The sequence below is a fragment of the Pseudorca crassidens genome, chromosome X (assembly GCF_039906515.1).
Source record: "Pseudorca crassidens isolate mPseCra1 chromosome X, mPseCra1.hap1, whole genome shotgun sequence".
Classification (NCBI taxonomy): domain Eukaryota; kingdom Metazoa; phylum Chordata; class Mammalia; order Artiodactyla; family Delphinidae; genus Pseudorca; species Pseudorca crassidens.
The window spans coordinates 87,613,857-87,629,481 of NC_090317.1; the positions used below are offsets into that span (position 1 = coordinate 87,613,857).

A 15,625-nucleotide genomic window follows, 5' to 3' on the forward strand; every position below is an offset into this window, starting at 1 on the left:
GTGGGCAGTGGGAACCATGGATGGTTCGTGAACAAAGGAGACGACAGTTGATCAAAACTGGGAGCCATGTGCTGGGAGGGGAGAGGTTTGAGAGGTTGGTGGGCAGGATCCTGCAGTCCTGAAGGGGCGAAGAGGAGCATCTTAGATGCCTGGGGGGCGCTGGGCTGGGTCTGACCCCTGAAGGGGGACTTCACAGGCCCCAGAGGACCAGAAGGAGAGAGCATCTGGGCAGGGCAGCCCCTCAGTCTGTTTCCGCCCGCTCCTGACAGTGTAGCAGATTAACACTTAGGAGGGTAGAGGGTGAGCAGTGGGCGGGAGCCTCCACCAGGACAGAGCCAGCGCCAACGCTGTAACCCACCACACCCAGCCCCCAGACCAAAGTGCTCTTCTCTGCCAGGCTGGCAGGCCCGTTGTAGCTCAAGCTCCTGAAACGGTAGGGAGCCCCCCTCCACCCACCCCAGCTTGCCCCCGTTCTGGTTCTGCGCCCTGGGCCTCTGCAAGTAGCGGCTGGGGAATGGCCCCTTAACCCTTTCGCCAGCCAAGAGCCCCCTCACCCCCGTGCCTGCCGGCCTCAGCCACATCTATTCTCCCCACAACCCCCTCCATGCCTCCCCCTGCCTGTCGCCCCCTCCCAACCCCCCTCCAGTGTTCCTGTCTCTGCGGCTGCTCATCGTGCCTGCCCAGCTCAGGGCGCCTGGGCTCTGTCGCCACCTGAGTTCCCTGGCAGCCTGGTTGCCAGGGCACCGTGGGAGCAGGTGTGGCAGAACAACAGCTCCGGGTAACCAGGGCGGGCAAGACCCAGTGCCCAGCTCCTACCACTCTTCAGCCTTGAGACCCTTGTCCCCCTCCCCCAGCTGAACAGAGGAGGCCATGAGGAGAACAAGGAAGTTGCCCCACAGGGCAGCTCTTTACCTGTGAGGATGCTGGATGGGAGGTGCCTCCCACTGTCACTGAGCCCGTGTCCTGGCGGCCAGGGAACCCTGGGAACTGGCCAAGCCCGGAGTCCAGGCCTCTGAGGGCAGAGGCAGGGCTGTAGGGGGCAGGGCTGGGCGAGCAGGGGAGAGCCTAGATGTGCAGGATGTGGGAGTGGGCCTCAGGCCTGGGGACAGTGCTGATCGGGGGTGGTGCTGGGGATAGGGCTGGGAGGGATGCATGTCTCATCTTGTCTCCTCTTGGGGACAGAGCTGTGAGGGGAAGAGGTCTGGGGGGGTGGAGATACAAGGGAATTGGTCCCTCGGGGGAGGAAGGGTTTGGGGATGGAGCTGTTAAGGGGCTGAGATGATTAGAAAAAGGAACTTGAGGGGACAGGAGTGGGAGGAAACTGGTCTGAGGATAAGGCTGTGAGGGGACATGGCCACGAGGGGACCAGGCTGTGAGAGTAGAGTAGGACTGGGGACAAGACTGTGAGAAGACATGGCTGGAGGGAAAGGAGTCTAAAAGGATGGAGCTGTGAGGGGACAGGGCTGAAGGGGCGAGGACAGGACTGTGAGGGCAGTGAGGAGACTACTTGGGGGGGTAGGACTCCCCTCTGGCCTTTAAGTATTGGGGTCCTTGTATCTGTGAGGACGCTGGGGAGGATGGGGTTGTGGGAAGGGATCTGGTCCACCCACTCTCAGTCTGGCCCAGCAGCCCTGTCTCCTGTTTCAACATCCTGGCTCATCTTATCTCATCCCCACAGTGTGGAGGGTGATGCCCCAGGCAGTGACCTGAGCACAGCGGTTGATAGTCCCGGGAGCCAACCCCCCTACCGGCTGAGCCAGCTGCCCCCCACCAGCAGCCACATGGGGGGCCCCCCTGCTGGGGTGGGCCTTCCCTGGGCTCAGCGGGCTCGCCTCCAGCCAGCCAGTGTTGCCCTGAGGAAGCAGGAAGAAGAGGAGATAAAGCGCTCCAAGGCCCTGTCGGACAGCTATGAACTCTCCACGGACCTGCAGGACAAGAAGGTGCCGACGAGATGGCTCTGGCCGGGAGTGGGGGTGGGGGTGGGGGTGTGAGAGGACCAAGGGAGGGATTGGAATGTGGCACTCAAAGGTGGTGTCCAGGGAGGGCTAGTGAGACTAGAACAGGAGAAGACTGGCTCCAGAACCCTTCACCCTACTAGGGCCTCACTGACCCATTCACCATCCATCCACTGAGTCTTGAATTCACTCAGCAAACATTGAGGGAGCTCCATGCTGGGCACTGGAGATGTAAAGATGAAACACCTGGACCTAGTCCTCAAAAATCTCAGTGTAAGGGGAGAAGCACACACATAAATTGACAAGTTCAGAACAGTGTGTTACAAAATATCACATGTATCACACAAGGTATTGTTTAGCTACAACAGGGGACACAAAATACTAATGTACAAAAGAAAAAAACTGGAAGGACATATCCCAAAATGTAATTGTGGTTATGCCAGGTGTTGGGACTTTAGGTGAACCAAACTTCCTCCCTTCCTTCCTTCCTCCCTTCCTTCCTTGCTCCCTCCCCTCCCTCCCTCCCTCTCCCCCTGTCCTCCCCCCTTTCTTCCTCTCTCTTTCAATTTTCCTTCCTTCCTTCCTCGCTCCTTCCTTCCTCGCTCCCTCCCTCCCTCCCTCCCTCCCTCTCCCCCTGTCCTCCCCCCTTTCTTCCTCTCTCTTTCAATTTTCTTTCCTTCCTTCCTTCCTCCTTTCCTTTTTTCCTTCCTTTCTTCCCTCCCTCTCTTCCCCTCTCTTTCTCCTTCTTGCTTTCAATTTATGTCTTCCTTTCTTTCCTTTTTTGGCTTCTCTGTGTTTTTTCTTTTCTTATTTTAAAATACTGAACATCTACTTCTTATAAATAAAAAAAGAGGGGCTTTCCTGGTGGCGCAGTGGTTGAGAGTCCGCCTGCTGATGCAGGGGACATGAGTTCGTGCCCCGGTCCGGGAGGATCCCACATGCCGCAGAGCGGCTGGGCCCGTGAGCCATGGCCACTGAGCCTGCGCGTCCAGAGCCTGTGCTCCGCAATGGGAGAGGCCACAACAGTGAGAGGCCCACGTACCGCAAAAAAAAAAAAAAAAAAAAAAACCACAGTTCAGTCCCGTGTGACATGTGCTATCTGAGATTAAAGTGAGAACACGACACTGAGAACCCAGCCTGGCGCATCCAGGCAGCTGTAAGCAGTTAGCTGTGACTCGGGCGGTGGTGTGGTTGAGGCCCAGGGAGATGAGGAGGCTGTAGTGAGTTTCTGACCTTGTTCCCCTCCACCCTCCCCTGCCAGGTGGAAATGCTGGAGAGGAAGTATGGGGGCTCCTTCCTGAGCCGCAGGGCTGCCAGGACCATCCAGACGGCCTTCCGTCAGTACCGCATGAACAAGAACTTTGAGCGGCTCCGCAGCTCAGCTTCAGAGAGCCGCATGTCCCGCCGCATCATCCTTTCCAACATGCGGATGCAGTTCTCCTTTGAGGAATATGAGAAGGCACAGAACCCCGCGTACTTCGAGGGCAAGCCTGCCTCGCTGGACGAGGGTGCCATGGCTGGTGCCCGGAGCCACCGGCTTGAACGGGGGCTCCCATATGGAGGCTCCTGTGGAGGGGGCATCGATGGTGGGGGAAGCTCCGTCACCACATCTGGAGAGTTTTCTAATGACATCACAGAGCTTGAGGACTCCTTCTCCAAACAGGTCAGCATCCCTGAAAAGGGCCTTTCCTCCCCATCCCTGTGCTCTGGCTACTCCTACGCCTTTTTACCTGTACTTCAAACCGAAAGAAGTTGCCCAACAAGCTTTTGATAACAACGAATAGCTACCATCTGCGTAGGGACTGTGAGAATAATGAGAAAGGATTGGCAAGAGAAAAATTATATCGTTTAAACAAGCAAGTTAAAAATCTGGGTGTCTAGAACACATAAGAAAATTAAAGTTCTCACTCTTTGGAACGTGAGCCACTATCAGATAAAGGCCTAACAGGTGATGAGCTCCTACTCTGTACCAGGTGCTGTATATGCCTCATAATGACCTTCCAGACCGGTGTTGTTATCCTGGTTTTACAGGGGAGGAGACTGAGGCTCTGTGGCCCTGAGAGGTGAAGTGACTTCCAAACTGGATTGGAACTCAGCTCTGACTGGTTCCAAAGGTTTCCCTTATACCATACGACCATGGACCAGGCTCTGTGCTGGGCGCCATGTGGGAGACAGATGAACCGGCCAGGGTTCTTTTTCTCAAGGATCTCCCCAAGCCAGTAGGAAATAGCAGACACATGTGCACAGGACTGTCTCCTGAAAGAATGTGCTCAGAGCCATGAGAAGGGATCACATGGGAACCCAGAGGAGGGAGAGGAAACTTTCTTCTGGGAGGACCAGGCAGGCTTCTTTGAGGAAACAGCACTGGACCTGGGCCTTAGTAGACAGTTAAGAGTTAGCAAGTTAGAGATAGTCGGGAGGGTGTTGCTTGCATAGGCATTGCATCAGCAAAAGCAGGAAAGGATGGGAATGTAACCGGCAGTGATAGTGGTAGGAGATCACTCTAGGCTTGTGGTGTGTCAGCATAGCTGATCAGCTGCAAATCCCAGTTTTGCTATTTCCGAGCTATGTGACCTTGGGCAAACTGTTTAACCCCACTGAAACATGATCAATAAAATAGAGATAAGACCTTCTTTTTAGAGCTGTTTGGAAGGTTCAGTTCAGCTAGGTAGTATATCTGAAAGCACGTAGTACATGGTAGCTGCTAAGTACATGTTAGTTTCCTTCCTAAAACCAAAGAGGTATTTGGCAGAAATTGTTGAATGAATGAATAAAAGAAAGTTTATAAGAGAAGAAGTTATTCTGCTCTAACCTCTGTGATCTGGCCCTGCCATAAACCTGGGCATGCTTCCCTGGAGGTGTGTTGGGGGGGGGCAGGGGCGGGTAGAGGGAAGGAAAGAAGTATTAAAGGGAAGATCTAAATCAGTCATTTATTCATTCATACAACACATTTAATTGAACATCTCTTCTGTGTCAAGCAATGTGTGTCGAGCTGAGCTAAAAAGAGAGAAACCTGGCCTGGACCAGGGGCCTCAAGGGGGTAATGGAGCATTGGGCTCACAATCTGGCCTGGGCCCAACTCTCAGTGCTATTCAAGTCTGATGGGGAAGTGTATTCATTATCTATTGCTGCATAACAAATGACCCCAAAATTTAGTAGCTTAAAACTGAATGTAAAGACGGAGCTTAAACAACAAATAGTTTTTGAGGGCCAGGAATCTCAGAGTGGCTTGACTGGTTGTTCTGGTTCAGGGTCTCTCATGAAGCTGTGATCAAGCTGTAGGGCAGGACTGTAGTCTCTGAAGACTTGACTGGGGCTGATGGGTCTGCTTCCAAGCTCACTTTCTTGGCTGTTGGCAGGAGGATTCAGGGCCTTACCACGTGGGCCTCTCTATAGGACTGCTCACGGTGTGGCTTTCCCCAGAGTGAGGGGTCTAAGAGAGGGAGCACAAGTGAGCGAGAGTGCTCAGGATGGAAGCTGCAGGCTTTCATAACCTAATCTCAGAAGTGACATCCCATCACTGCTGCCGGATGCTGTCAGTCCCATAGACCAACCCTGGGATACTATGGTACACGAGGGTGTGAATACCAGGAGGCAGGGATCATTAGGGGCCAGTTTGGAGGCTGAAAACCATAGGCAGAGTTACCAGCCATGGTCCAGATTCTCGAGGCTAAATATTATGGATTTCCTAAGAGAGAACCAGACAGAGGGCTCTGGGAGCCCAGAGGCAGCTGGGATTTTGGTTTACCCTAAGGGAAGGCAGAGGCAGGAATGTGGCTTGGATCAGGGAGGAGGTGGCGTTTGGCTTGGGTCTACATGGACATGAAGGAGGTATTGGGATATCTGAGAAGGGAACTTGTGGGCATTAGTTCCAGCTCCTGTGAGCTCACAGTGGCTCCCTGGGAGTTATTTTATATGCTGCAGAGAATCTGTGGAGGTCGGGGAGGGGAAGCCCTTTTTTTGGCTGCCCCACCAGGAAGATTCCCCCCTTTTTCTTTCCCTCCCTCCCTCATTCCCACCCTTCCACCATCCCACCATCCTTCATCTTTCCTCCCTTCCCCTCCTCCCCTTTTCTCCCATACAGGTAAAGTCTCTGGCTGAATCCATTGACGAGGCCTTGAACTGCCACCCATCGGGGCCCATGTCTGAGGAGCCAGGGTCAGCCCAGCTGGAGAAGCGAGAGTCAAAGGAACAGCAAGAGGACAGCTCGGCCACATCCTTCAGTGACCTTCCCCTCTACTTGGATGACCCAGTTCCCCCGCCATCCCCTGAGCGACTGCCCAGCACAGAGCCCCCACCCCAGGGCCGGCCTGAGTTCTGGGCACCCGCCCCTCTCCCACCAGTTCCTCCACCAGTGCCACCAGGGACCCGGGAAGATGGTAGCCGTGAGGAAGGCACTCGCAGGGGTCCTGGGTGCTTGGAATGCCGGGATTTCCGGCTGCGAGCTGCCCACCTTCCCCTGCTTACTATTGAGCCTCCTAGTGACAGCTCCGTGGACCTGAGTGACCGCTCAGATCGCGGCTCTGTCCACCGTCAGCTCGTGTATGAGGCTGATGGCTGCAGCCCCCATGGGACCCTGAAGCACAAGGGGCCACCAGGCAGGGCCCCGATCCCACACCGCCACTACCCAGCCCCGGAGGGCCCAGCCCCAGCCCCGCCAGGGCCCCTGCCACCAGCCCCCAACAGTGGCACTGGGCCCAGTGGTGTGGCTGGGGGTCGGAGGTTGGGGAAGTGCGAGGCAGCAGGCGAGAACTCTGATGGTGGAGATAATGAGAGCCTTGAGAGCTCCAGCAATTCCAACGAGACCATCAACTGCAGCTCTGGCTCCTCTTCGCGGGACAGCCTGAGGGAGCCTCCAGCCACCGGCCTGTGCAAGCAGACTTACCAGCGGGAGACCAGGCACAGCTGGGACTCGCCAGCCTTCAACAATGACGTGGTGCAGAGGCGGCACTACCGAATCGGCCTCAACCTCTTCAATAAGTACGTGCTCCCGTTCCCACTCCCTCACCCCTTCCTACCCTGCTGCGGACACTTTGACCCCTGGAGGCAGTGATCCTGCTGCCACTATCCTCTCATTTTGTGGATGGTGTTTCTCTTCAGCTGTTCAGGGAAAAGAATTGGCAATAGGGTGACAATAGTAGAAAGCTGCCCCCACCCCCATGAGAGGCAGTTCTGGTCCTAGTTCTGCTTCTGACTGGCTGTGTCATCTTGGGTGAGATGCTTCCCTCTCTGGGCCCTAGTTCTCTGTCTATAGGATGGATGGATTCTGAACTTTGGGTTGCCCACCTTCCATTTTTGGTAGGGAAGCGATGTGGTGTATAAAGAACCCTGTTCTCAGAAACGGGAGACTTGGGCCAGACTCACTGGGTAGCCCTGGGCAAGGTGTGTCCCTTCCTTGGGCTTCAGTGTTTCTATCTATTAACTAGCAGGGTGTGGATATTTGAGGTGTTGGGGGCAGGGTGCTGTGTTGGACTAGTCAGTGACCAGGACCGAGCTCTTTCTAGGTACCTGGTCTTGTGCCAGGTGCTTAGCAATGGAATGGGAGTGTGACGTTTGATGAGAAAATAATTAGAAAACAAATGCTTAACATCTTCATAGCCTATGAGACACGGCCTTCTATATTTAGTTCTCAGGATAACTCAGGAAGGTTGGCAGTCGTGTCCCTATTTTATAGAGAAGGAACTGAGGCTTGGAGAAGTAAAGGGAATTGTCCCAAGTCATGCGTAGTAAGTGATGGATCTGAGACTCCTGTGGCACCAAAGTCTTCCAAATTCTAGCCTCGTAGGACCCTAAGGCTCTGGGGTTCTGAATATGGGATAGCTCAGACCCAGATATGACCTAGTGGAAAATGGGGAGCAGCTTGTCTATAGAAACACTCACAGAGGCTGCGTGATACCTGTCTGAGTGGGATGTGGGATGAGGACAAAGTAATCTTTTCACTTCTCTCCTACTCTGAGGGTCTGTGACTCAGGGAGAAGGACTTAGCCTGGAACTCAGGCTTTCTCCCAGGACTCCTCGATGCCTGTGAGGAATATCAAAGGTCCTGGCACACAGCAGGCTCTCATTAGATCTTAATTTTCTTTCAATTGTAGTGTGGCTCCAGTGCAGGAGGAAGTTGGGTTGAGGATACCTTGGAATTTTGAAGCACTGTGAAATGGGAAACTGTCTTCTTCTCCTTGGTCCTCAGTTTTCTCACCTGTACCATGAAGGGAGTGGACCAAGTTATATATTCGACTTCCTTAGTTCTCTGAGGACACGGTTGGGCCCAAAATTAGTTCAAGAAATGGGACGGGGGCAGAGTTCCAGGAGGACAGTCATCTCATCTACCTCCCCTCTTTCTGCAGGAAGCCAGAGAAGGGTATCCAGTATCTGATCGAGCGGGGCTTCCTGTCAGACACGCCGGTGGGAGTGGCTCACTTCATCCTGGAACGGAAAGGCCTGAGCCGACAGATGATAGGGGAATTCCTAGGGAACCGGCAGAAGCAGTTCAACAGAGATGTGTTGGAGTGAGGACCCCAGGCTGGGGCAGACTGGGCCAGGGGTTCCTGGAAAAGGAGGGCAGGAGGGAGATAAACTTTGCAAAACAGGATGAATAGACCTTCCTGCTCCCATACCTCTCTGCCGCAAAGAGATCTGATCTCTCTTGGAACTAGTCCTAAAGTCTTCTGGGTGGCCCCAGGCAAGGCATGCTTGTCCTTTGGCCTGCTTTGAGCCTCAGTTTTCCCATCCCTGATATGAGTGGGTTGACGGAACAGACCATTAGTAACCATGTGTCTGGCCTGGACTTTTTGGGATGGATTCCATTTCAGACGTTCTATCCTCATAAGTACTTGCTTAGGCCACAGGTCCAGATTTTGGAAGTCTATCAGTGGGGGGTTTGGTTCATTGGAGCAGGTCAGGGTGGGTCAGAGGTTTTCTGCAGGGAAATTGAGAGTTCCACACACCCTTCTCTGCTCCTCAGCTGTGTGGTGGATGAGATGGATTTCTCCTCCATGGATTTGGATGATGCACTCCGGAAGTTCCAATCCCATATCCGGGTTCAGGGTGAGGCCCAGAAAGTGGAACGACTCATCGAAGCCTTCAGGTGTGCCCACTTCCCACTCCTGAAGCTGCCCTTCCCTACTTTGGGGGGCAGTGTAGGACGTGTCTACAAGTCACCTCTCTGAGCGTTATACTTTCTTAACCAGAAAATGGAAGTTATAAATCCTATCTTGCAAGGCAGTTGTGAGGATCAGAGGTAATGTGCCTAAAGTATCCAGCTCAGCATCTGGGACATGGGCATCCAACAAGTGACAACAGCATCAGCAACAACAGCTTATATTCACTGAGCTGATACTGTGCTCGCCAGATATTGGGTACTGAGCTGGACACTTTACGTGATTATTTCAGTGAATACTCACAACAACCTGGTGAGGTAGGTGCTTCTCTTATTATTCCCATTTTGCAGATGAGAAATAGGAAGTTTAGAGAAGGTAAGTAACTAGCCCAGAGTCATGTGGTGAATAAGCAGTGGAACCAGTATTTGAACTCGTGTGTCTGACTCCATGACCCATGCCCTTAACTATTATCTTCCTCTGTGAATGCTTCGGGGATCAGGCATCAGACCTGGGTATAAACCCTGGCTCCACCACTTTGAGGTATTTAGAGGAGAAACAGAAGAGTTACTGAGAGCTTGTTTCCCAACATGGGAGAAGGATTTGCTTTGTAGTCAGAAAGATCTGCATTTTCATCCTGGTTTCACCATTTATCAGCTCTGTTGCCTTGGGCAAGTTACCTTACCACTTTGGACCTCAGTCACTTCATCTGTAAAATGGGGCTGCTACTAGCTACCTTGCAGGACTGTGATAGGATTACATGAGATAATGTACAAAACTCCATGAAAGGTAGCGGTTGTGATTTTTACATGCTAGTCTTGAGGAAACTCTGAAGAAAGACGAGAGACCCAAAGGGTTTGGGAGTATGTCTTGGAGGAAGGAGTTGGTGGTGCCAGATGGGAGGATAGTGGGTAGGTGGAGGTTACTGGTGCCTGACCCTGGCCCTGACCCCTCCTGTCCTGCAGCCAGCGGTACTGTGTGTGTAACCCAGCTCTTGTGCGCCAGTTCCGGAATCCAGACACCATTTTCATCCTTGCTTTTGCCATCATCCTCCTCAATACCGACATGTACAGTCCCAGCGTCAAGGCTGAACGCAAGATGAAACTAGATGACTTCATCAAGAACCTGAGAGGTGACCCCAGACCTCCCCATCAGCTTTCCCTATCTTTTACCTGGGAAGGGAAAGTGGGCTGGGTGGCAGGGGTGGGGAAGGAAGAGGGAGATCACATCTCCTCCCTGGAAATTAACCTGAATTTCTGCCAAGGCTGGATGTGCCCACAGCATTTACTTGTTAATTCACTCAAATAGTCATTTGTCCATCCATTCATTCCCACACTGAATACTGACTGATTAGGAGGTCCTGAACAGGAGGTACAAGCCCTGGCTCTTACGGAACTTACACTGATTCACTCACATGTCTGTTTACTCATCACTCCCTCTTTCCCTCCCTTGTTTATTTATGCCCATAAAGACTCGTTTATTTTAGGTACCCTTTCCTCCACTTATGCATTCATTTATTCACTCCACCAACCAGCCAGGCAGTTGACACTGGGTGCCTCATGTGTCCCAGTCCCTGTGGTGGGCGCTAAGGACTGGGGAGGGGCATCTGCCACAGTCCCTACCCTAAGAGGGCTCCCGGTTTGTGGGAGAGATACCCAGCACAAGACAGGAAGTGAACTGTGATGTCAGGCCAAAAGTACAGTCAGAGCTCAGGGGAGAGAGAGCCTACCTCCAACATGCTTCCTGGAGGAAGCAGGATTTTCATTTTCAGGTGGTTCTTGAAGGCACAGATAATGTGATGGAACAGTGATAGAGGAGGCTTACCTAGCAGTAAGAATAACAAAGGCACAGAGGTAGGAAAACGTTAAGTTGTTTGGAGAACAATCAAGAGGGGGTGGACAATCCAGTTGGTAAGGTCAGTTGGAAGCAGTATCCAGCAGCCTTGAGTGCCAGATGAAAGGCGTCACCTTGACCTTTTTTCTCAGTTTATTGTATCGATGTCAAGCCCTGCCTCTCACCAAAGAGCAGCCTACTAAAAATGGCACAGATGTTAGGATTATTTAGACAGAAATGAAAGAGGGAAGTATAATTGAGGAAAAACAAACAGACAAGACAAATTTGCTGACTGTCGCGGTTTGCACAATTGGGCTCTAAGCTCTCTGGCAGCTGAGGTAAAAAGGCGGTGTGATGAAGGCTGTTCCTTTAGCACCTGGTGTCCAAGGAGGAGGTGTGGCATTTCCAAAGGAGAAAACATTTTCTTTAGCGGAAGGTTTAGAGAGAAGAGTGAGTGGGCTTCGCTCAGCAGACAATCAGAAGGATGGTAGACTTGAGAGGAGGGAATTAGACAGATCAGAGGCCATCTGGAGCTGTCTCCCAGAATCCTGCCATTAGTCGTTCGTTTGTTCCTTCATTCATTTCATCCATTCTCCCTTCCCCCCTCCCTGTCTCTCTCTCTAGCTCTCTTTCTTTCTCTCTTTCTCTTTGTGTGTGTGTGTGTGTGTATGTGTGTATATGTATGTGTGTATACATATACATATTTTATATATGTATGTATATGTGTATATATTTCCCCCTCCAATTATTAAATAAATAAGCAAACAAACAAATGAAATAAATACCTGCTCATTCTGGAAATTTTAGAAATATAGGAAGTTATTAAAAATTTTAACCATCCAAAATTCTGCCCCCTAGAGGCAACCATGGTTGATATTTTGGTGTATTCTAGTCTTTTTTTCCTGTGCATATGTAACTTTTTCTACAGTTAAGATCAGGCTGTACATGCAATTTATTATCTTGCTCTTTTCACTTAACTTGCTACAGGAATTTTCTCATGCTTTTTTGATAAACATCAAATTTTTAATAGCTGTAAATTATTTTATGAAACAGGTATACTCAACTTTACTTAAGTATTCTGCTGTTAGAACTTAGGTTGTTTCAAATTTTTCCCATAAGTTGTACTTATACATATATCTTTGGACATATTTCTGAGTAATTCCTTAGAGTAGGTTCCTAGAAGAGGAATCACTGAATACTTAGGCTTGCCAAATTACCTTCCAAAATAGTTAACGTCAGTATATCTGCCTGCTTCCCTGAACTCTTACTAACACTGGATATTATCATTTAACATTATTTTTGCTAGTTAGAAAGGCCAAAAAAAGTGTCTGATTGTTTTAGTCACACTGTACTCTGAGTTGTTTAGATAAAATCCCCACCTTGGGGAAGAAAGCAACTGACTATCTTGAAGGGCCCCTTTCTTGGCCCGATCCTGACCAAGGGACCGAGGGTGCCCACTCCCTCCAGTCCTGGCCATTGTTATGGCCCACGCTTGGGTGTGGGGTGTTGTGGAGAATCCCTGCCACCCACTCCCCACATGTATACTATATATTCCTGTGTATTCCCTCCACCCAGGGGTTGACAACGGTGAAGACATCCCCCGAGACCTCCTGGTGGGTATTTACCAGCGCATCCAGGGGCGTGAGCTGCGGACCAACGACGACCACGTGTCCCAGGTGCAGGCCGTGGAGCGCATGATTGTGGGCAAGAAACCGGTAAGTGCCTTGGGAGACTGCAGAAGGGACAGGGTTTGGGAGGTGAGTCCATGCCCCTTTCTGAGCCCCAGGCTCCCCTCAACTGCCTAATGGAGTGGATGGTGATGCATTCCTCAGGGGTGGTGGGGCAGGTTGAGTGAGATGCTCTATGGGAATGCATCTGGCACATGGCAAGGCACATCATGGGTGCTGTATAAACATTAGCATCCTTCACACCTCTGGTTTTGCCTGTCCATCCCGAGTGAGCAGCCAAGATAATAATTAGCTGATGACCAAAGCCAAGAACACACTCTAGTCTTTTAGTCAACAAACATCTACAGGTGCCTTTCCACTGAGCCCAGCATTTCGATTGGCACTGGGGACACAGATATGAATAAGATGTGATCTCTGTCCTTGGAAGCACTCCCAGACCGTGTGGGGAGGTGTCAGACAAAGACACAATACCTTCACCTTATAGTTAGGTTAATTTAGGGGAGTACACGGGAGGGAGAGGTCATTTTCAGCCCAGGGAGATCAGGAATGGCTTCTTGGAAAAGAGAACCCTAGAACTGGGGTTTGGAGGAGGGGTGGAATGTGGCCATAGGGAGCTGGGCAAGAAAGGCATTCCAGACACAGGGAGCTGCCGGGACAAAGATAAGCCGAGGCTTAGTTGCTTAGACTCGTGTGTCACAGTGACAGTGATATGTACCAGAGGTGAACTTCCTCTTGCAGTTAATGTTAAGATGCCTGAAGCTGGTGGGCTGGCCTTGCGGACACCTATTTCTTCATGCCTATCTAGGTCCTGTCTCTTCCTCACCGTCGACTGGTTTGCTGCTGCCAGCTCTATGAGGTGCCAGATCCAAACCGCCCACAGAGGCTAGGGTTGCATCAGCGAGAGGTCTTCCTCTTCAACGATCTCCTTGTGGTATGAGCACTGAGGGGAGAAGGAGGGAAGGTGGTGAGCCTGGACCCCGGGTCTGGTGTGAACCATATTAACATTGGTGGGTGGAGGCGTGGCAGGTAAGGAGCTCTGCCATGTGATCTGAGTGCCTCAGCCCCTCCTTTACTTCACCATTTGGAGGATCCATTTGGAGGTAGTGGCAGCCACACAGGGGCAGAAAATGTGAGAACCAGGGCAGATGACAGGCTTACAATCTGGGAAGTGGTAGAAAAAGTCCCTGCCCACCTCAATAGCCCAGTGAGTTGGCTGGAGGAAGTGAACCTGTGACCCTGGGGTCAGTCTGAAACCTTCCGGTGGTCGGGCGGCTTGAAGTGATTCTTAAAACCGAGCTCATCACCAGTGTAGACGTGTGTCTTTTAGAACTAGGACTCTTAGGACTCTGCAGGTGGGAAGGGAAGTTCAGGGTCTCCTGTCCAACCTCTTGCCCCACGCAGGAGCCAGCTTCCTGCATGGCCCTCTATTTGCATGAGTGCAGGCACAGAAGGCTGCCTTCCTCCAAGGCAGCCAGTTTCCCGTTCAGACAGCTCTGACTGCTAGAATCTGTGTCTCCCAGTGGGTTTCCTTCAATAATCTTCACTCAACCCTTGGGATCACAGAGAACAAGTGTTCTCCCTCTGCTCTGAGACAGCTCCTCAGGGGTTTGAGGACAGTGACCTGTCCTCCCTTGGTCTTCTGTCCTTTAGAGCAGGTCTCCCAACCTCGACACTATTGACATTTGGGGCAGATGTGGGATACTTTGTTGTGAGAGCTGTCCTGTGCATTGCAGCATGTTTAACGGCATCCCTGGTCTCTACCTACTAGGTAGCAGTAGTACTCCTCAACTAACAATGTCTCCAGACATTGATAAATGTCCTCTGAAAGGCAAAGTCACCTCTAGTTGAGAATTGCTGCTTTAGATGAAGCTCCTCCAGTGCCCTCTCTGAGCCTTTATTTCCTCCTCTATGAAGTAGAGCTAATCCCTATCTCAGGGTTGTCATGGGGATGAAATAAGAGGTTAGATGCGGACTAGCCTAACCCAGAGGAGGGCCTGGCCCACGCAGGTATTGAGTAAATGTTTCACCATCCATCATGTGCTGAAACCTGTGGGTGCCCAGCCCCATGCTAGGCACTGGGTTCCCAGAGATGAGGGAGACTCGGTCCTCGTTCTCGGGAAGCTCACAGTCTGAAGGGCTAAAAAGATGCTTCGCATAACTGTGCACTGTAACCATCCTGAAATCAAATCATGTGCTTTTAAACACCATTTGCAGGTGGTCTGAGGTGTTTACAACTTATATTAGCTCAGTCCAGAGTGCCCAAGTACTTGACAAAGACCTTGGTTGTTGAGAAGAAGACTCGTTAACTCTATACATTGCTTTATTGAAGATTGCTAATGTGCCCCGGGTCTGGTCCAGGTGGGCAAGATACATGAAAACCAGACTCCTCTTGGCGCTCCCAGTCCAGCAATCACACACTCAGAGTACTCTCCTAAAGCCTAGCAGTGAAAGGCACTGAACCAGCACTCTGGAAGCTCAGAAAGTGGTGGGAAATCTATTGAGGTGTTAGAACAGGCTTCCTGGAGGGAGCAGCATTCAGTTAGTTCCTGTAAAAATCGAAAGTGCCTGTTGTGCATCATCATTACATCAGGAACTTGCATTTTTCTCCCGTCTTTCCTGTTCTGCTTCACAAGCTTCAGTTCGCCCCAGCTTGTGGGTATGTGTGTTTGTGTGTATATGTCTGTTAGTGGCAGTGGGGTAGAGGGGAGGGCAGCTGCAAGCAATAGGTGCCATGTGGAAATTCCCCTCCCCAAACCCTGCCTCTTGTCTTTTTCCCCGCCCCTGCCGAAGGTCACCAAAATTTTCCAGAAGAAGAAGATCTTGGTGACGTACAGCTTCCGTCAGTCCTTTCCCCTCGTGGAAATGCACATGCAGCTCTTCCAGAATTCATGTGAGTCCCTTCTCGGATCCCAGCATCCCAAGAGTCTTTGCCGTGGCCCTCATGCTCATCCTTTTTCCACACCAACCTCCAGTTTTTGGACTCCTTTACAACTGGGCTAAGGTCTCCAAAGCACCTACTTGGTCCCAGGATGTAAGACAGGCCAGGGTGGAGTAT

At 51.4% G+C, this 15,625-nt stretch overlaps 1 protein-coding gene across 5 annotated transcripts in view; it reads left to right on the forward strand.

Moving 5' to 3' along the window:
• The window catches only part of IQSEC2 (IQ motif and Sec7 domain ArfGEF 2), a 76,247-nt gene that overhangs the window by 54,843 nt on the left and 5,779 nt on the right, over window positions 1–15,625 (forward strand). For all 5 annotated transcript variants that reach the window (XM_067722419.1, XM_067722418.1, XM_067722422.1 and 2 more), the window contains 9 exons: window positions 1,679–1,940; window positions 3,217–3,618; window positions 6,040–6,935; window positions 8,300–8,461; window positions 8,917–9,039; window positions 10,015–10,181; window positions 12,458–12,597; window positions 13,376–13,501; window positions 15,361–15,460. In XM_067722419.1, coding sequence (XP_067578520.1) covers window positions 1,679–1,940; window positions 3,217–3,618; window positions 6,040–6,935; window positions 8,300–8,461; window positions 8,917–9,039; window positions 10,015–10,181; window positions 12,458–12,597; window positions 13,376–13,501; window positions 15,361–15,460 — 2,378 coding nt within the window. The remainder of the gene's footprint in view (window positions 1–1,678; window positions 1,941–3,216; window positions 3,619–6,039; window positions 6,936–8,299; window positions 8,462–8,916; window positions 9,040–10,014; window positions 10,182–12,457; window positions 12,598–13,375; window positions 13,502–15,360; window positions 15,461–15,625) is intronic.